The following is a 21,376-nucleotide window of genomic DNA, read 5'->3' on the forward strand; positions in this document are numbered from 1 at the left end:
TTGTGATTAAAATGTAAATCTTTATTAAACAAGTCTTAAAAAATAGCAGCATTGTGTATGACAAGTGACGAGACAGGGAAGTGGCACTTGAAGTGACAGACTTCACTTCCTAGGCGGTGATAGCGTCATGTTCTCGGAACACGATTGTCTTGGGGTTTATCCCGACGCTCTTGGTGGTATTGTGCGTCTTGTAGATGCCGATGAGGCGGTCGGCAATCTCGAACATATTATTCCTCAGTGAGATGATGATGAACTGAGCATTCTTGGTTTGCTCCTGCGGGGGGGAGGGGATGAAAATTGGTCGGTGCTGAATGTCGCGCTAGCAAGGCTGCTCAAAGGACGCTCGGCTTGGTACTCACGTAGATGTAACTCGCCACGATGGAGACGTTCTTAAAATCCAGCGCGGCGTCGATCTCGTCCATGAAGTAGAGCGGCGTGGGCTTGTAGTGGTGCAGTGCGAACACCAGTGCCAGGGAGCTGAGGGTCTTCTCTCCTCCCGACAAGTTGAATATCTTTTTCCAGCTCTTTTTCGGAGGACGCACGCTGCACGATAAAAGTCGCGCATCAGTGGAGGGGCTGACACAGAAACACAACGTGGACACTTACCTGAACATGATGCCTTCTGAGAAGGGGTCAAGACTGTCCACCAGCTCCAGCTCAGCATCGCCCCCCAGCGTCAGCATTTGGTAGTTCTCCTTCAGCTTGTTGGTGATCATGTTGAAGCCACCCATGAACTCGCTGAGACGCTGCTTGCGCAGGTCCTCGTAGCTGCGCTTGAAATTGTCCCGCTCGTTGGTGATCTCGTCCAGCTGGGCCACGCGCATCAGGTACTGTTCCTCCTGCAGGTGTCGTCCCAAATTAGTGGGTCAAGCAATTAATCAGAGAGCAATTTGTGTAGTACGGATGCTAAATAAGAGTGTGATGATGGTACCGACGCCCCCCTTTGATGTTTAGGCCAAGTGAGCGTTTCACTTTCTTGCTCCTACCTTCTTCTTGTACTCTGTGATGGCACCCAGGTTGGGCTTCATCTGAGCACACTTGGTCTCCAAGGTGATCATCTTGTTGACCATGACGTTTGGGTCGGAGATGTCGTCGAGCTGCTCGGCCGTGAGGACGGGCAGCTCCTCGTCCGGCGTCCCCTCCACGGTGTGCAGGGAGAGCTTTGAGGCCTGTGGACGTCAACGGCTGTTAGCATGTTAGCACAAAACGCTAGTGCCTTAGGCGGCGCCCACCTTCTTCTGCCAGTGCTCGATCTTGTTCTTGTGTTCGCTGACGGCGGCCTCCATCTGCTCCACGCGCAGCCGCACACTCAGCGACTCCTCCTGCAGGGCGTGTTCCTGCTGCTGCAGGACATTAATCTCCTTGGCCACTGTCTGGTAGTGCTCCTGCACTTCAGGGAGCGCCGCCTGGAGAACAAGGGGATTTACTAAACTTTACATCTCCCATAAGTTCCAAGTGTTTTCCCTGTATATAAACTACAAATCACAATGGCTCTGAGCCAAGGAAACCCCTTCAGATCGGATATGCTCTGACCTCAGCTTCTTGACAAGCTTTCATGACCTCTCCCGCCTCTTCCTCCAGTTTCTTGAGTTGCCCCGTGAATGCTGCTAAAGACGTCTGGTTGTCCTTCAACTCCTCTTCCACGCGGGTCACGCTGTCCTCGCACTTCTTCAAGTTGCTGAAGACAGTGTGGTCAACATGAAGCTGACGGCGGTGTGGTCAGCGATCTCAAGTGCAGAGAACTAAAGCTCACCGGTCTGCCGTCTTGATGGCGACTTTGGCCTTGGTGATGGTAGAGGAGCATTCGTCCAGACCCTTGTTGATGTTGTCCAGCTTGTCCTGCTGAGCCTTCAGCTTGTGGCTGTTGATATCCACAATCAGGTTGTGGAGCCTCTTCACCTCGTTTTCCACCTTCCCAGCTTTACTGGACGCTGCTTCAAAGTCTGGAAAACATCATGGTGATGTTTTGTCAGATACTTGAAGGGAATGTTGCAAAAGTGAGCTTAAGAGGTGAAGTGGCACCTTTCTTGAAGGCCTCCAGACTCTTCTCCATCTGCTTCTGTTTGGTCTTGTCCGGGGCAGCAGCAAGCACATTGGCCTCCAGTTCCTTCATCTGCTTCTTGAGGTGGCTCTCCTGGTCAGCCAGACTCTGGAGGACATCAAGAGTGACAACTTGTTGGAGGAGACAGTGACGGCAAAGTTTGCTCAAGAGGATTTTGCTACGTACGGTCATGCTGTTGGTGTATTTTTCCAGCTTGTTTTTCATGTCACGGAGCTGAGTGCGGAGACGCTGGACGTTCTCCTCCAGCTGCAGCTTCTTCTCTTGGCAGTCCTGCAGCTTGGTCACGTTCTCATTCAGCTTGGATTCCATGCGGTCGAGCTACGGACAAGCGCATCATGCCGTCAGGTTCTGCAGTAGACCTTGACCAAGTTCAGAGCTGTGTCATGGCTTTTGGTACTTTGCACATACCTCCACCTGGGAGACCTCAGTGTTGAGAGAGGAGCCCATCCTGCCCTTCATTACTCTGCCTCCTCCAGTCATTGTTCCTGTAGGGAAACAGGAAGAAGGACGCCATCAGGAACATGGCCAGTAGGAGATTGGGAGAGAAAGAGCAGGCCACCCACCGGCCATCTCGATGATCTGGCCCTTGAGGGTGACCACTCTCCAGCGCTTGTCTTTCTTGAAGGCCATCCTCGTGGCCTGCTCCATGTCCTGGGCCACCAGGGTATCCCTCAGGGCGAAATAAAAGGCCGGGCGCACGCTGGGGTCATTCACTCTCACCATGTCAAAGAGACGTGGGCAATCCTCCGGGGTATGGATCTTGCCCATGTTCTTTTCCCACACTTTCATCTGAGGGGACAAATGAGGTCAGAACGAGGAGCGGCGGTTGAGCGCTCGAGCGCACGTACCTTGTCAAGACCAATGAAGGTGGCCACGCCGATGTTCTGTTCTTTGAGAAACGTGACACATTTCTGAGCCGTGTCGATGGTGTCCACCAAAATGTGATCCAGAGCCCCGCAACTGGAGGAAATGGCCACGTCGTACTTTGCGTCGATGGCTCCCAGGTCTCCCTGCGGATATCAACCGCAATCAATGAGCAACTAAAAACAAATGGGGGACAGAGTATAGCTCACCCTAATGGCGACAAGCGCTGTAGAAAAACAAATGGCTGGATGTATCCAACAAAGCTGTTTTTTTGTTTTGGTTTTTTTTTTGCATCTGTGGAATTTTTATGACCTTTGAATAGAGGCTTCAAGGATTACATGTCATTTTCAAGGATAATTAGGGCCTTCATTTTGAAACATCTCATTTAAGACTTTTTAAGGATCCGCAGACACCCTGTAAATGCTGAAACAATGTGTCTTTGCGGAGGGCACTCCAGTGCACCCCAAAGCTCCAAGTGGCTATATATCAAATCCTTAAAGGACAAAAAAAAAAAAAAGTGACTCCTTACCAGCCTTCCGAGGATACCGGGAATTCTGCCACTCCTCTTCTGCTGCATGAGAGCGTCCAGGACCTTCCCTCGACTGCGATTGGAGGACAGAGAGCTCTTGGCCTCGTCCACCTTCTGCCTCATATCTCTCACAACCTGACGGGTTTCGTTATCCATCTTCGTCACCCGCTCCAGCTCTCCCTCATCCTGGAGAGGAAAACAGCCACTCCGTAATGACTTTTGGTCCCAACGTAGCTTGGGACGTTTAGTTCACCTTCTTGAGTTCTTTCTCCCGCTGCGGTATGTTGACTTCCAGTTCTTTAATGGCGGCGCGGCGCTCCCGTAGCGTGTCCGTGGTGGTCTGGAGAGTCTGTTTAGCGGAGTTGAGCTGCGTCACGGCAGTGTTGTGGCGGCTCAGGTAGATGTCGAGCTCCGACTGCGCCAGGTCCATGCGAGAGCGCGTCTCGTTCACAGCTTTGCTAAGCTCCATCAGCTCTTTCTCTTTGGTCTGACAAGAGCAAGAACAGCATAGGAATTTATCACATTTTTTTTTTTTTTTTTAAATGTAGATGATCTCTTCATATCACAAATTTAAACCCATGGCATGTGGGTCTGGAATTCGGTTCATCCATACCTCTTTGTCCTGTTGCAAACCGCTCGTCTCTTCTTTTAGACTCTCCATCACTTCCTTGAGTTTCTCCTCCTCTTTCCCCTTCTGCTTCTCCAGCTCTTCCTTGCGAGCGGTCGCCTCCGCGATGGCCTTTTCGCTATTGGCGGGTACGCCGCGCACCTCTTCCAGCTAAAAAAAAAAAAAAAAAAAAAAAGTGGCCATCAGCGAGTGTAACACAAGCCAGGCCATAGTTGACTTGCGTGCAGCAGAACACTTCTACCCTCCCCTGAGGGGGTCTGCCTGCCTTTACCCCTCAAATCAACACATCTCCATTGCACCGCCACGATAAATGCACTACAAATTCCGGATGTAAACAATATGACACTAATCTGAAGTGCGTGGTCGTCAGTGTTCTCGTGTGTGTGTGTTGCTCCATGACACCGTGGACATGAACTGGCACTTCACAGCCCCCTAGTGGATACTTTAGGTGAGCTACTTCTTGCCGCTTTTAAAATGTGATTTACAGCGTGAAACGTTTTTATGTTGTTTGTACAAGAACTCCACAGTTTAAGGAAAAAATATGACGAATTAAAGCAGGCTCTCAGCATATAGATGTTACATTTTTATGGAGCGGGGATGTTTAACAGGAACCCATGTAGCAATTAGTTTACACTGAGGGCCCTTTTTTTTAATATTACTGTACATGAACCATGTTTTTGCATTTTTCACAGAATGAACCTATTTTCTTTTTAACGACAGGGAAATTGAAGCTATACGAAACTCACTCTGACTTTATTAAATCATTAATTTTCTAAAAAGGAAAAAAAAAGTGGGTTTTTAAAGAGGATACTAAGACATACAATTATAGTTCATTATGTATTTTTCTTCTTAGTCACGTGCGTTTAATTTCAGAATATTACAATGATTACAATAATTTGTGTTCCCGTAAGCAGGAAATTGTCAGGGTGCCCTTACTGCTTGCTGGCCTGAGGACAAAAAACAAACAGAAAAAAAAAACACCGTACTGCTGCTTGACTCATGGTGTAAATCTGGTTCTTTTGTTGGATTTCTCCAGTAAACATGAAAGTTGCTCACTTGCGGTGGGTGATATCATTCCAGCCCCCCCTGAATCACACGAGAGCTGAATGAAATTTTCAAAAAGGTGTACACACCTTTTCTTTATCCTTCTCCAGCTGCTTCTGCAACTTGTTCTTCTTGCTTTTGGAGTGTTTGATCTTCTCGCGCACTTCGACATCCTGCAAGTCCAGCTGGGTGAACGTCTCCTTCTGGGTCTCAATGTACTTGTTGATCTTGTTCTGTTTCCTGGTGGAGGAACATTGTTTGAACTGGGCAAAAATACCAGTATTCCCCCCCCCCCCCCCCCTCCCAATACAATTTTAAAAGGAAATAGCAGCTCTAGTAAATAGTGGTAACTCCATATGAATATTTCCTGGTTTTATAAGATCATTTTTAAGTAGATAAAATTGTACAGACGTGGAACCACAAGTTTCACCCTCGAGAACAAGCCAAAACAGACTTTGATGAAAGAGCAACAAAGAGACAAAAAGGGTCTTACTTCTCCACATTTTTCAGCTCTTGATTCATTTTCTCCATCTCTTGCGATATCTTGGCAGTTTTTTCTGTCAGTTCCTTGTTGTCCTCCAAGATCTTCTGTTTTTCCTGCTCTTTGGCTACCACATGCTTTTGGAGATCATGACTAATGAACAGGAACAGATATCAGGATGATAAAAAAAAAAAAAAAAATCAACAATTACATTCTTCCATTTTGTTTTTCCTGGCTCATATGTTCATTTGTTGAACTTTGCACAGAACACAAACACCATAAATGCTGGCGTACTTACACATTATATTGATAAAGGCGACTCTTGAGTTTGAAGATGTCATTTTCCAAAGTGAGAAACTCCACAGCTTTGTTCTTTTCTCCTTCCAGAGCATTTTTCTCCTTCTCCACCAGCTTGACTCGGTTGAGCTAGGGGTGGTGAACGAGAATATCAAGCCACGGATCACGTGCATTGGCCTTAGCCGGCATATTTACAAAATAACACAGCGGAACTGGAAGGGGTTAACACAATCCGTTGTGTGTGATTGTGTTCGAGAGTCAACATTTTCCTTGCCACAGGAAACGTAGCATGAACTAAATCAGACTCACAGTGCCACCTTAATTTGTGCAAACATTTTCAAAGTTAACTTTTAACTCTCCTACTAGTATAAAAAGATATGTAAAAAAAATTCAAGTCAAACTACTCACTCTTGACACATAAATAAGGTGCTGGCAGAGTGATTGTCACTTAGTGGCTTTATGTGCTGCAGGTATTGTTGGAATTTATAAGAGTTGATTGGGGATTTTTTTTTTAGGTTGATGCTACTGATATTTAATTTATTGCATTATCATGTGTACTGAACATCTTTACATGTCACAGTAAGTTGCATTTCTGGTTCTATGGTTATCATTACACCTGTGCTTTTTACCTCCCCGGTACCCTCTGTAGTGGCACAATTTTATTCTTATCTTTTTTTGTGTGTGTGTGTTTTTTTCCACCTAGATCCAAACTGTTTAAATTTTGGAGGTTTTGCTGTATTGTACATGTCTGATCAATTTGGCACTGCAGTAACTGATGAAGTAAAAAAAAATCACAGCTTGTCTTCTCTGTCAAGACTTCACATAAAACACACACACACACAGGATCACACGTTCATCTCAAAGTCAAACCAGAAAATGCTGGGACAGAGACGAATGAATGATGATAAATGACCTTCTCTCCTCTCTGTTCATTTAGCAGTTCAATTCTGCGGGCCAGCGTTAGGATGGGCTCCTTGAGGCGACACGAGCCGATAATGTCCTCCAGGTACTCCAGCATTCCCTCGTCATGCTCCGTCTGACCTTTGGGCTTCATCATGGCAATTTGCTCCACCTCACCCTGAGCCCCAGGCAAAGAAAACACATCTGAGAAGGTGAGTCCAGGCAAAATGATCACTTATACAATTAAATTAAATACTAGAAAATAGAATTATTGTCTAAAACAATTTAATATTATTTTGTCATGTATAAAATGCTTATTTATACACTTATGCACTGGGAGCAAAATGTATTTTTCCCTGTCTAGTGATGCTAAGAACAATTTATTGCAATACACTTGGCTAAAAAAATAACCCCGGAAATACGATTATAATTAGTATTTTTTGTTCCAAGTAAAAAAATGGAAAAATCGTATCAACAACATGTCCAATGTGAAACAAAGGTCCTATCGAATCTTGTGTAAATTAATTCTAGCTTCTTCAAGCTCCCGGAACCGTGTCAGGGACATTTTTCTCGAGTCTAAGATGTCTGATTACATGTTAAATTGTATTCATTTGATGAAAGACAGCCTTGGGTAAGATCATTTTCGAGCTAAACACAAAATCAATCTAGATGATGTAAAAAAAAAAAAACCTAATGGCTCTTTCTGTGTGTCTAAAGAGTTGTGAGTTTGTCTCAGCTCACATGTAACTTTTAAGGATAAAAATAAATAAATAAAAACAGGCCAGCAGAAGCGAAAAATCCCCCATGTCATTCTGCTCTGACCAGTGCACGAAATAGACAGCTTCCCCTTAGCCAGAGGCCTGGAAAAGTGACCTTGGAGAACAAGCCTAATCCTCTTCCCATAGCCATGCAGCCATGTTACAGGCAGAGCTGAAAATCTAACATTCAAGGACAGCAAGAGTCATCATGAATACACACACACACACACGCACACACACACACAAGGGGGAAGTGAGACACTTGTAAGCAACCAGCAAACCACAAAGGCACACCGAAGGATAAAAAAAAAAAGAGAGAGAGAAATGTTCACCAGAAACTAGTGCAGCGTGTAAAACAATTAGAATTCCAGAGACGGCACATTGAAATCGGCCATTTGGTGTTCCTCTGACATGAAGCATCACCCCGGGTGAGCCTCGAGTTAATCAGTAATAATGCTTGGCACACACGTGTAACACAATCACAGCAGCGCAAGTGTGACCGGCAAACTCTTTCAAACTCTGTTTGACATATTTTTAAAAAATGAAATAAATAAATCTGGTATTAAAAAAAAATAAAGCCAGGACATACAGTCCATAGATAGAAATTGAAAAGGAAAATCAATTGTTGATGGCAGATGTTTGTTCCAGCCACACTGAAGCAGCACTGCTAATACTGGGGCTCATCTATCACGCCAATATTTACGTGCTGCTAAAGCATGACAGGTACAGGGATGAGAAATGTCACCGCCCCCTTTTCATTTACCTAAACTCCTCCCACAGAAAAAAAAATCAAATAAAATCCTCATATTTATTTAAAATTGCATTTCCTTAAAATTCTAAAGCAGCAAATAATGGTTCGCACTTTCTGCACAATGTATCAAACCATGATGCGCTGCTAGAGCATTCTAAGGCCTTCTTTGTGATAGCAACAGGTCCAGTCCACAGACAAAAGCAGCAGTCAAACGTTTAACTGACTGTACAAGCAGGAAATCCCGCACAGAGTGTAATGTCACAGGCTAGCCAGGATTAAAAAAAAAAAAAAAAAAAAAAAATCTGGTTTACTAAAAGGGAATAAATGGCAGGTTACCTGTAGGATGAGAAATCTATTATGGTCCAAGTCGATGCCGTGGCTTCGTAGCAAAGCGCCCACTTCTCTGAACATGGCTTTTTTGCCATTGATATAGTAGGCCGAAGAATTGTCCTTGTTGGCACTCCTGGAAACATAGAACTTGCTGTTGGGGATGACTTCGTAGTCATCTCCTTCCTGACTCAGAGAGGGGAGGGAGGGGGGGAGGGGCAGAAGACACACAGCAGTTTAGGGCACGACAGCTCAGGAGAGAATCAGGCAGCTCAGCACATCAAAAGTCATTTTTGGGCGAGTGAAAATTAAAAAAAAAAAATTAAAAAAAATGTTAGCATAGATTCACTTACACAAAAGACAACTGACAAAAGTTGCATGCACAATGCTCACACCAGAGCTAATACAGATAGACTCAAGTGCAATTCATTTAAAATCATCACTACAATATATACATCTAGAACAATACAAAAACTGTTGTAATAATGATTTTATTTTAATCTAACTGAAAAACGTCACGTCGGAGCCCAGAGAGTTGAGTTGTGTGCACCAACATTTAAAGAAAAAAAAAAAAAAAAACTCAGAAAAAGCAAATGATCAGATTTAAGCATTAAACAACATTTCCTACGTAGAAAATTATTTTATTTCACTTTGTGTTGAGAAAACAAAACTGAGAAATTTGGCCCCAGCAAAAATTTACACTCGCCTGTCAGAGACTAAATATTACACCAGCTATAAGCTAATTCTTGCTCTTACTGTACCTGTTTGAAATCTTGTGAAATGTAATTACTTATTAATTGAAAAAAGGTTGTATTTGCCAATGCTAACAATTTAACAGCAGTTGAATTTCAGAAAAATAAAATAAAAAAAAATAATAGGAAGGCTCTAGCACCGTATCAATGGTGTGTGTGACTGTGTGTGGGTGGTAAATGTCACTTCCCTGACTGATATGCGTCCAGGTTCAGTCATTTGTGTAAGAAATTGCTTTAAAATTCAAATTAAATACAAGCTGAATTTTTTTTAAACCAATTGATCCACTTTGGGCTCCAAATTATGGAAGGATAGTGAGTGTATTGTACCAGCAACATAAGAAATAATTGGATAGATTTATACCTTATCAATAATCTTTTGAAAATGCACCTCCACGGTACAGCTTTGCACATCTTTGTGCTGATCAGAACTGTGGATAAGCACCGACAGCTTTTTCGATCGGATCTTTTGAGCTCTGTATCCAAACACAAATAGCATGGAGTCGATCACATTGGACTTGCCACTTCCATTCGGACCAATGATGCAGGAAAAGCGCTGCGGAACAGGAAAGGGTTAAAAATAAATGTAGAAAAAATAATCATATTAAATAGAAAGCACTGTAAATGTTTCAACTATTTTTTTTAACATTTGTACAGTCCACACCACATGATGACCATGAGTGTGTATTGTGTGTGTTTTAGAGGGGAGTGTAGCCAGGATATTTTTATCCTTACATATATTTACAAAATCGTCCGAAATCATGGAAAAAACAATTGGTGAAAATCCACACATCCTCTAAGTCAGAATAACTTCAAAGATGCACGAACTAAATTAAAAGGGCACGTTTCCTACCATTCTCCCCAGTTTCAATTTTTTTTTTTAAGATATACAGCAAAAAAATGATGCAGAACATTCTCTGTAACTTTTGAGTTTGCCATTTGCATTACAAAAGATATGCACCGTGCCCCCAAATGTCAACACAACGTTCAAAACAAAACAGCATGTGTCATGCAGGGCTGAATTAGACGTGTGCTTGTGTGTGTGTGTGCTTTGAAGGGGAGGGGGGGTCGTACCTTGTGAAAGGGCCCCAGAATCTGCTCGCCTGCGTACGACTTGAAGTTGCGATTGACTAAATGCGTTATCATGAGGCGAGGAGCGCCTGGCTCATTGGTCATGGCTGGGGGCGGGGGTGGAGGGATGCTACCGAGAATCTCCTCCAAAGGGCGACTATCAACCGCCTCGGCCGCCTCCCCGACAGGCGGATCTGTGGCACAGGCAAAAAAAAAAAAGTACAACTTTTATTCCCCCCCCACTCTGCAACTGTGTGCGCGAGGGAGCGCTTTCAGGTGGGGGAGGGGTGGAGGAGCACCAAAAAACAAACAAGTTATACAGACTACAACGCTGCTCTCAGTTTTTTTTCTTCTTGTTCATGACAGAGTGGCTCAAAATCGGGAGGGGGCGGGGGGGGGGGGGGGGGGGGGGGGCAAACTCTTGTTTTGTTTCCAACACAGCAAAGTCCCCCCCCCCAAAACGACCTGCCCAAACTAGCTAGGAGTGTCGCATCCACAAACTACAATCACACATTAATGACAGAATAACAAACATACGCCCCTCGCGCTATCTACTACCAACACGTAAGAATAGGAATAAATTTACCAGTCAAGCTTGAACACTCGACGCCTCAAATGATTATACTAATATTGATTATCGGCGCACCAAAACGGACAAAAGCAGCTATTCTATTAACTAAAGTCGGGAGTAGGGGGAAAAAAATAATAATGATGCTCCACTAATGGGCCACAAACGCAACGGAGTGAAGACAACTTGTTTTGGGATTGAGACACGCATACACAGAAGGAGAAAAAAAAAAAAAGCAAGCCTTTGTTACTTGCCAGTTGTCGGCGTCGGTGCTGGTGCCTCCTGTCCCTGGCCATCGGAGCGGCTTCCTCGGGGGGTTACGTCCAGCTCGTCCTCGGAGTCATCCCGAGGCTGCGACCCCTTTCCTCCTACTGACTTGGAGGCGGCGGCCGCGGTGGAGCTCTTTACACTTTTAGATGGCATGATTTGAAGTCTGAGGGAGGGGGGGGTGTAGGGGGGGGTCACTGGTTTACAAGAAAAAAAAAAGGCAGAGGCATATCGGTGAGTGGGTTTGGAGCCTGTCAATCTTCCTGTTTTTTTCCCCTCTAAGTCTTGTGATGGCCAACATTCACTTTGGGACTTTTTTTCCAACCTGTTTGTAAAGGTAGCCTAATGGGGTCAGTTTTAGTTCATAAATTCGCCAATCTAACAAATTTAATTCCTTGCTCCTGCGGTGTAGCAGTGAAAACTAGGTAATAGCCGAAGCGCATTTTCTTGCGAAAATAGCAATATTGCTGCAAGTATGTCCTAGCTGACGATTACATTTTTTAAAAACTTTTTTATGCACGCTCAAACTGCCCCCCCCCCTCCAATTCACAAATTGGACGCCCCACTCACAAGTCTGTACAACCTCAAAAACGAGTAATAAAGTTGCGATTATTTTAAAATTGCGCAAACTGGTTAAATAAGGAACCCCCAGTAACAGCGATATGCCCCCCCCCCTACCCCCGAAAAATACAAACTAGTCGAGTGTCTGAGGATGCGTCTTTTTTTTTTTGCCACGTAACTATATTTTCACGTCGCTACATTTACTGTTTAGTTCCTCGGCGATTGTAAAAATAGCAACGCGGCAAACTTTGAGCCACTAAACGATTATTTAGAAGAATGGTGCGGTAGCAGTATTATCAGCCGCGATTTTGAAAATGCTTTTTTTGGTGTTATTTACAAGTCGCCTTAAAAGTTACATTTCGATTTATTGTTATTTTTTTTATTTTTATTTTTACAAGCTAACTGACTCGAGGTATCGCGTATTCATAAGTAGCTACACAAGCATTAACTGTATTGACATGAGTAAGCTGGAAACTGCCGTGTTGCTTTTAAGATGAGTTTCTAAACGTAAAAAAAAAAAACGCTTTGTGAGCGTTATAGCGTCGGGCTACAAAAGTCGTCTCGGTCAACATTACGCATTTGCGCTTTTGATATTAGATTATAAACGTGTTGTCGGGTGGTTGAAAAATCCGATTTTGAATTGACGCATTTCAGCAAATAGACGGAACCCTGTGACGAAGTTATTTTTCGCGGGCTTCTTCGTGTACCTTCGGCAAAATCTTTGTCAAAAGTCGCTTCCCTGGTTCAAATGTTGCTTGGGAAAAATAGTGGCGGATCAAAAATGGGCGAAAAATAATCCATAAAATTCAAATCGGTAACATGTCGAGCGGTTCGTCGACTAGCAGAAGTCCAACTTGTAAATGGCGCCTAAACTGCGCTGTCGAACCACATGCGTTATAAACTGACGCAAGGCACCATGGACCGTTCAAAGGGCAAAGGAAAAAAATTCAAAAAAGGGGACGAAGCCAACTCTGCCTCGCACTCCCTCCGCAAACCAGAAGCGTTCGTCAACAAAGATCGAAACGCCCATGCAGTTTAAAACCTACAACTGTATATTGTTGCCCATTTCCCCCCATTTTGTTGTCTTTTTAAAAAAAAACCTTTTACTTCGTTTACGTTGTAAACATTCGCTTCGTTACGTGAGCAAAACATCAACACCAGTCATTTTGACATCCCATATTGTTAGATTTTGCTAACTTACGTGCGTTTTATCTTTTCGATCATAATTTATATGCTCATATTTGAGATAAATAACACGATTATGTGCCACTACAGTATCATGTATTTCGAAATATCCGTTGTCAAGGAAGTGACCGTGAAGTCTCGCGAGATTTCACCCCGAGAAGCTGTGACCCAGTTTAATGGCCACTAGATACCTGCGATAGCAAACTGAATCAGCCAACTCGACTACTTTACCGCACAACTTTTTTTTCGTGGATTTCACGTGACTCGGGGAAAGACTGCTGCCCCCGTTCACGTATTTTAATGATAGAACGATGGCCAATTTAAACGGAAGACCGAGCTAACGTTAGCATCACGTCACAGCCGAGACTCCACCAACATAAGAGGATTCGATATTCGCAACAGAGTCAGGTAACGTAGCAACAACGCCGCTGTAGTTCACTGTCAACACCGCAAATTCACGGCAGCAAATACCTCACCCTTTTCCCTACTCTATTCAATTTCTGATGTTAAACTAATAATCGTGTGCTCGGTGTGATCCTGCCGTGACAGCTAACATGCTGTCACTAAATGTCTGCTTCCTTGTCTAGTTTCACAAGGAATAACGACACAAACGTCTACAATGCGATTGAAAACATCTCTACTGAAGGAACCTAAACATATCCTTTTTTTTCCCCGATTGTGCTTTTGCATTGGTGTTTGCATTTGTTTGCTCTACGGATGTGATTTCAGCATTTCCCTTAATAGTAGCCTCACATAAAGAATTAGTGAGCTGCCTTGGCTGGACCACAGCCGATGAGTTGTACTCCTGCAGTGAAGACCACCAGATCCTCAGGTGGAACCTTTTGACCAGCGAGACCAGTCTGGTGGTCAAGTTGCCAGAGGACTTCTACCCCATTGACCTGCAGTGGTTTCCGAAGACAGTTGGTGGCAAGAAGCAGACGTCGGCTGAGATATTTGTGCTAACCAGCACTGATGGCAAGTCTTTTACTTGTATTCTCTAGCCATTCTTTTTTTTTTGCTATATAGCGCTAGCCTTCAGGTTCACAGATTTGCATGAGTCTATCCCAGCAAACTGGGTGATAGGAAGTGTGCAGCTTGTACTGGTTTCCAGTCACAGTTCACATATTGATAGACAGGCAATTCCGTCTCACATTCACACGCAAGGACAATTTAGAGAAAACCCACACAAGCAAGGAAAACTGAAGTGAAATTCAAACCCAGAACGCCTCAATTGAGGATGACTTGCTAATATGGTTGTACATGTCCTATGGTTTGTATTTTTGCTTTCAGTGCTAATTCTGTATTGACCCTTTCTGTAAAACGACTTAACAAGTGCTGCATTAGAAACAAACGCACAGAATGTGGATGTACTATTATGTCAGGCAACATGTGGTCAGAATACTAATAACAGTGTAGGGTTGCATAAGCACACCCCCCAAACTGAGGCAGCAATTTTCTCTGGCAGACCAGTGAGTCATGAAAACTCAGCTTTTATTCACTGTTGCAGCTTTCATTTTTTGCCCTTGTTATATTGACACTTTTAGTTTCAAGATAGTTTAACCAATAAGTGATTAAAGTGTTGAAATATCAAATAGTGCATTTGCAGTTACTCTCAACTTAGCACATTTATCTTGATGTTTTGGAAAATAATCATTCTTGTCCACAACGTCTTGCTAATAATAATTTAATTGCAAAATTTAAGTAGAGAATGTGTGCACCCAACCTCAACAGAGACATTTCTCCGCCGTCTCTGCAGGAAAGTTCCACCTCGTTTCCAAGTCGGGACGCATCGAGAAGAGCATTGAGGCTCACAAAGGAGCTGTTCTCGCAGGCAGATGGAACCATGATGGAACTGCTCTCATCACAGGTACAGCTAACTTCCTTTAAATATAACCAGCCTAATATAATGTCATGGTGGTGGTCAAATTGAAGACTGTAAAATATGTCATTCATTTTTTTTTCTGTCAATATCGACATCCATATTAGCTGGAGAAGATGGGCAGATCAAGAACTGGTCCAAAAGTGGCATGCTACGCTCAACACTAGCAAACCAAGGTAAGTTAGATAGTGAATGTCGATTTGAAGAATTAGTCGTTTGGTTGAAAGCAATAAAAAAAAGTGACCTTTAAAAAGAATTTTATATAGCGAGATAGAAGTAAAGTCACGTCCTGTGTTGAAATAGCTTCCATTTCCTCCTCTTGTCTCATAACATGTGGAGTTAATGCTCCCTGAGCTTCAGTTTCATAAGATTCATCATAATGTCTCGAAACCTTCATTGGGATCTTCTTAAACGCTTCACCGAGAGACTACCGATGAATGAAACGCATCTCAATCCAGTTTTCATTACACTCGGCTCACTTGTTTAACTGATCAATTGGGCTTCTGGGCTTATTAATTATTAACCGTTGGAGGCCTTTTTGGAAAATGGATGGCACACTCCCGTCAAATGGCCGGCGCTGTGGAAAAACTTGGCAAGGGGAAATGACAAATTCAGATCCACTATATATTGTGGAACGCCCCCCCGCTCCTCCTCCTGAAGGGGCTGTTTAAAGCATGAGCTGCTGGGTTGTGGGATGCCGAACAGACCCACAGATGTGTTAAACACCTGGATCGAGAAGCACCACTGCAGAGATGGGCCCTGGTCCACATGGCTCTTAGATCACTGCAGGTGTTGCTGCACTTCAGAGCCACAAAAGTTCACTCGCACACAAAAGTACAACACTGTTTTTTTTTTTTCTCCACTTAGAAAACATTTAAAAGAATGAGTAGCTTCACTCAGCCCCTCCCCACTCTCGTTTCCGTCGTCATTCGTTTGCATTTGCGAGAAACCGTACGCACCTGGAGCGGGGTTAAATGTCAGCCCGCACTCTGCACGTGCGTATCCGCAACCTCGACTCGTAAAACCACACACTCGCGTCTATTCTGCCGAGGTTAGGCGGCTTTGCACAGCTGCCGTGACTTCTATCTGCCGAATGATGACGAGAACCCCCCCTCCCGAGGGACAGTGAGGTGTTCTGGTCGCTGCCCTGGCCAAAAAAAGAGTTCAATTTTCCTTTTGTCAAATACGGGAAAAGACATGTATGCATCGCAGACTGTAAATTCATATGCATTCGCTCAGTGACAGCCGTCTGTTTGTCTTGGGTTGAAAATCGGTAAAAAAGTCTTTTTTTTGGGGGGGGGGGCTTCTTACAGGCTCTCCCGTGTATTCTGTGGCCTGGGGCCCGGATTCGGAGAGGATTCTCTATACATCAGGTCGACACCTGGTCATCAAACCTCTGCAACCCAGCGCGAAAGTCATACAGGTATTTTCAAATAGCTGATCACAATGAAAAAAAAAAATGTCCGCATCATATAGCTCAGCATGACTATTTTTTTTTTTGCCGTAGCTCTAAATGACACGAATATTTATGTTGCTTGCTTCCCCATCTGGCCCATTTAGTCTCGTACGGAAGATAGCAGGTGTTTCGCCAGAGAAGAAACGTAACGGCGAGATAATGTCAATACCTGCTCACCGTTACACATCATAAAAAAAACCAAATCCTCCTAGTGTGTGAAACATTCCGCGTTTACGCTTTAACAGGCAATGTGATGACAGTAATGCTGAGTTGTGATCTCTGTCTCTCTCTAGTGGAAGGCGCACGACGGGGTCATTCTCAAAGTGGACTGGAACTCCGTCAATGACCTCATACTTTCGGGAGGAGAGGACTGTAAATACAAGGTCAGATTTTGTCCGCATACCCGAGGCTTTGCTTTTGTTTTTCTCCCTGCACAAAAAATAAAATAAAAAATCCCTCTTGCCTCGTCAACAGGTGTGGGACAGCTTTGGCCGTGTGCTTTACTTCTCGCTGTCACACGACTACCCGGTCACCTCCTTGTCCTGGGCTCCAGATGGAGAAGTGTTTGCCGTGGGCTCCTTCAACACTCTGCGACTATGCGACAAAGCCGGGGTAAGCACGTCATTTATCTCCTCTATCATTCAGAAAATACTTTAATTGCCACCCTTGGTGACTGTTAACTTCGTAGTCTCACTTACACACACGAGCAAAAGCGGAGTTTCATTTTTTTTGGAGATAATTCCTGAAAACACACGCAAAGTCTGAGAACCATATATAAGCAAATTCAGAGTGCCTCGTTGTCTGCTGCGAGTGCACGCTCGTAACTCCAGATGAAGCAACATTGGGGAAATGGTATTGGTAATTGTTTTATTCTCGTCAAACATCTGGCCAGAAACTGCGTAGGTCGCGTGAGTCGCCCTCACGAGACATGTTGCTGTTCTTTGAGTTTACATGGAGATGTCAAGGACCGCGCGCTGCGTCGAACGTGCGGTAATTTAAACAAACCGCGTGTTTTGGTGTGCCGATCACACGGCATTTCATGCTCCATTTTGACTTAATTAGGATCAAATGGTAACTTTCCCTCCAGCGTAAAAAAAAAAAAAAAAAGCTGGAGAACATCTGAGCCAACATATATATTCTCAAGAAGGGTACGGTGTTTCCGAGAGGTTATGATAATATCGCTCATAGAATATAAATATCTGAAGGAGTCTGGGGAAGTCTCTTATGGTTTTAAAGTTACATTTGAAAGAGGGGGCATTACAGTAGGTTGTGGAAAAACTTCCAGATTGTTTCAGCAAACTTGATGAAATCATTCAAATGAGGCCAGCTTGTATCAATTTTCCTTTTTGCTCCAGACCAAAATATAAAACGAGTGTACCATTAAAACTATAAACGGGCAGCAGCGAATACAATTTACGTCGTTATTTTTTGCAACCATCCAAGTCACCTCACCCTTCCTTATTATGGCTTTGTTTATGCGGTCGATCGGTCCCGATTTTCAAACGACAGGGCCACTCGCCTTCCCTTTCTGGTGCGCCTCGCCCGAGGCAGTCCCGAGGATGAAGACGAGGGAGGACGAGAGGAGGAGGATTATGGCGCTCTCTACCCTGCTTGAACCGGAGGAAGGGCACGCTTGCCTTCTCCTCCCTAAAGCTCCTCCGAGACAGCGTGTACTGTAGCGTGGCGTGGGAGGCTTGCCGAAAAAGAAGGGAGTGTGGAATTGAGGAAAAGAAAAAAATACTAGGTCACTCCATCGCAGTGTGAATTTAGTCACAATAATTGCGGGTGTGAATTTAAACATAACTTGTCATTAGCAAAGACATTGTGTTTTTTTTTTTTTTTTTTAAATTACGAGCATGACTAATGGGAAGGAGTTTCATTCTGTACGTGATACAATGAAACCTTGCACTTTGAATACGACTGCTGGCTCAGCAGGATTGGCGCTGCACGTTTAACCCCTTCACCTCCACTCTTCTCTTAGCTTAAATGCTCCTGCTCTCCCCCCCCCCCTTGTTATTATCACATCGGAGTAGCGTCCAGAGACCAAGTTTACATTCAGTTAAAAGTACACCCGGGGCGCCCCGGCCCCATTTTGTTTTCCCAGAAAAATTGTTGTTATCATTAAATGCACGATTGTTGTTATATATTCATTGCCTTAAGATTGAGGTTTTTTTTTTTTTTTGTTCATGCGGAGTTTATTTCTCTTCACGCGAGCTTTAACAAGACACGATACAAAGGGGTCCACTGTCCCTTTTTTTTTTCAAGATTGGGGGAGAAACAATAAGTCAGTGTCTGTGTGCCTCCCTTCGTATAAGCATGTGCCCGCATGCCTGGCTGCTGCATGCGTGCGTGCGTGCGTGCGTGCGCAGCCGCCGCTGCCGTGCAAATGTGCCTGCGAGACAGCGCTCTATTTACGAGGCGCTGCAGCTGGTGTCTAGCGTCTGGACCCTGTCACGATCTCTGACACTGCCACTGGCTAACAAGTAGGACTCATTGTGCCAGGCGATCTCCCACTTGCGCCCCTACCCCCAACCCCAACCCATTCCCGATACTCTCTCCGCCCCTTTTCCCTCTTCCCTCCACGACACTTGTTTTTTCTTTTTTTTTTCTTCCCCCCACACTCGACTGTACGACCATGCCATAAATGTAACTTCTGTTTACTTTAGCTATTTTATGATTCGTTTACGCTGCGCAATTTTCAGCTTTTACAAGAGCACGGTTATCATGACCGGGGATTTTTATTTTTTTCCCCAGAGGTGGCTGCTACGCGAAAGACGTTTTCGACATGAGAAACTCGATTCATACAAGTAAAGAAATTGTACTTTGCTGACAGAAAATGTCAGTTTCTGGCAACGAATCTGTCCAGTAAGTCGTTTTGTGGTGTGCTTATATGAAACTCCGTTTATGGCCTTCCCTAACCCCTAATTAACAAACAGAAAAAAAAAAGGTTTACCCACTTTAAACACATTTAAGATCATTAAAACATACTTAAATATTTCAAAGCTTACATTTTAAACACTTTGTAGATGTATTTGAACGGAAAAAAAAATCATAAGTTTAAAGTACTTAGAACTATCCACATGCATGTAACTTAGAAGGCGGCGGGACCTATGAAGATTAGCGTGCGGCGGTCAGTAGCAACTTTTTGCGTTAACGTGCTCACTGTGTTTGACACACATCTACAACTGTGGCTCTCCTTTCCCACGTGTGATTATCCAACTGATTCGATTAATCGTCACAGCCCTGAATCGGAAGCATCTGAGTTCATAGCAGTGTGTTGATACGCACGTAGCCATCCCCTCTAACTCACCACATTGTGGAAGGAAATAAAAAAGAAAAAAAAAACATTATTACCAATCCTAAACTGAGCCGCTCGGTGGAAACGCGACTTCACATGCTGACTCTCTCTGTTCCTCAGCCAGCATCGACTCGTTTTTTTTGGCCGCGTAGCCTCTCATCCTGTGTGACATGCTTGCGTTCACCCCTGTCTTCTCCTCCAATAACTCTTCCATTAGGGGCGCTTATACCTGACCCGCTTTTCGGCGGTTTGATGCCAGCCGCCAACCCACATCTGGACATGGCCGCCGCTGGAAGGGAATAAAACGGCGCAGAGTGAGCCACCGTTGGTGGTGCGTGAAACGCCAAAAGAAACCGCTGCAGATTTATTAGTCAGCGCGCATTTATCTGTTTTCATCACACGAGAAGGGGGGGGGCGGCTTTTATTGTGGGAGGTGAGGAAGCGAAAAGAAACGCATAATAAGGGGTTGGAAAAACAGGGGGAGGGGGTCGACAAAGTGAAATAATTAGTACTGGTTGGATGAAAAGAAAAACGTCACGTGAAAGAAAAAGCGCCGTATGTTTGGGAGTGTGTGTAACTGAGAAGTAGACCGAGAGCGAGGGAGTGTGGTCAAACAAAGAGAATCCTGAGTCAGCAGCAGAGCAGCCCCCCCCCCCCCCTCCCTACAGTACAGGGCCACTCCTCTCTCTCTCTCTCCCTCTCTTTCCCTCCTTTTTTTGCTCGACCCAGCTCCCTCCCCTTACAAGTCTCTGCTCCTGCCTCCTATTTCTTGCTTTCTGCAGCACTCCCCTTTCTTCTTCTTGGCAGAGTCCAAGTTGCTCCCTGGTAGGACGAGAGCAGAGCAGCACATTCTGCTTTTCTCCGTCGCGCATTTTGACGCAGCCAGCGAATGTTAACATTGTTTTCGGAGACTTCACTATCATCCAGACGAAATTTAAGATACTTTGAATCTTTTTTTTTTTTTTTTGCTGATGGTAGAGCCCGATGTTTTGTGCAAGCATGTCAACAAAAGTGCACGTAACGGGAGTTTCATAAAAACAATTTTTTTTGACACGGTATTACTTTTACACCTCTCTCGAGTTGTGCTAAAGGCCTGCCTTGTTAGAAACCAAAAGCGAGGGCATCATGAAAAAGACGTTAGGAGGTTTTTTTTTTGGTGGGGGGGGCTGTGCAATAGATCCTGTAAAGTTGGCCTATGCACCAAGGCCGGGTGTAACATAAAAGATGTCGGTTTCTCCTTCCCTCAAGTTTCTGTGTTGTTGCACCACCGATTCAAAGGCCCCAGCTCTCGGCCCCGCTGGCAAATTCATCATTCTTGGCCAAAGCACAAGCGCCACTTGTTAAACAAACATGTCACACTCGCAGAAAAAGAGGCGATGAAAAGGTGTAAAGAGGGTGTCACTGGGTAACCAATGCGGCTGGAGAATAGGACTTTAGCAACTTGTGTATCTTTTCAAACTTTGCTGCCAACTTTGAGTTCATTAAGCGCTGTGTGTGTGTGTGTGTGAGAGTGTGTGTTTGTCCCACTTCTTGGCACACAAATAGACATTGACATTGTCTGCTGGTGGATGGAAAAAAATGTTCCTTTGCAAAGACAATGACACTCAAACCTCCATTAGGACTGGATAAATGTCTGGATGTTAGCTGCCGTGCACAGAAAGCATTTATTTTTTCTAATCAGAGCGCCATCTTTTGGTTTTG

At 44.3% G+C, this 21,376-nt stretch overlaps 2 protein-coding genes across 3 annotated transcripts in view; one reads left to right on the forward strand and one right to left on the reverse strand.

Moving 5' to 3' along the window:
* smc4 (structural maintenance of chromosomes 4) lies at window positions 1-12,713 on the reverse strand. Its single transcript, XM_049726259.1, has 24 exons — window positions 12,565-12,713; window positions 11,284-11,493; window positions 10,465-10,655; window positions 9,755-9,946; window positions 8,651-8,827; window positions 6,819-6,983; window positions 5,907-6,034; window positions 5,621-5,761; window positions 5,217-5,367; window positions 4,069-4,233; window positions 3,709-3,942; window positions 3,456-3,641; window positions 2,911-3,072; window positions 2,626-2,851; window positions 2,471-2,547; window positions 2,228-2,380; window positions 2,023-2,149; window positions 1,754-1,943; window positions 1,534-1,678; window positions 1,233-1,406; window positions 987-1,169; window positions 607-839; window positions 360-543; window positions 1-274 (listed from the first exon to the last, which is right to left on the reverse strand). Exons 2-24 carry the CDS (start codon window positions 11,450-11,452, stop codon window positions 110-112), a joined length of 3,918 nt encoding a protein of 1,305 aa, XP_049582216.1. The 5' UTR covers window positions 11,453-11,493; window positions 12,565-12,713; the 3' UTR covers window positions 1-109.
* Window positions 6,870-21,376, forward strand: part of ift80 (intraflagellar transport 80 homolog (Chlamydomonas)) — a 27,255-nt gene continuing 12,748 nt past the window's right edge. Inside the window, exons 1-8 of one of the 2 annotated variants that reach the window (XM_049726263.1) lie at window positions 6,870-7,017; window positions 13,630-13,696; window positions 13,794-14,017; window positions 14,799-14,909; window positions 15,029-15,097; window positions 16,235-16,344; window positions 16,671-16,760; window positions 16,852-16,989. In XM_049726263.1, the coding sequence (XP_049582220.1) occupies window positions 13,662-13,696; window positions 13,794-14,017; window positions 14,799-14,909; window positions 15,029-15,097; window positions 16,235-16,344; window positions 16,671-16,760; window positions 16,852-16,989 (777 nt within the window). In that variant the 5' untranslated portion in view covers window positions 6,870-7,017; window positions 13,630-13,661. Of the gene's footprint in view, window positions 7,018-12,874; window positions 13,451-13,629; window positions 13,697-13,793; window positions 14,018-14,798; window positions 14,910-15,028; window positions 15,098-16,234; window positions 16,345-16,670; window positions 16,761-16,851; window positions 16,990-21,376 lie in introns of those variants that run through there. The other variant, XM_049726261.2, reaches the window with a different exon arrangement.

The sequence above is a fragment of the Syngnathus scovelli genome, chromosome 7 (genome assembly GCF_024217435.2).
Source record: "Syngnathus scovelli strain Florida chromosome 7, RoL_Ssco_1.2, whole genome shotgun sequence".
In the NCBI taxonomy this organism is placed as follows: domain Eukaryota; kingdom Metazoa; phylum Chordata; class Actinopteri; order Syngnathiformes; family Syngnathidae; genus Syngnathus; species Syngnathus scovelli.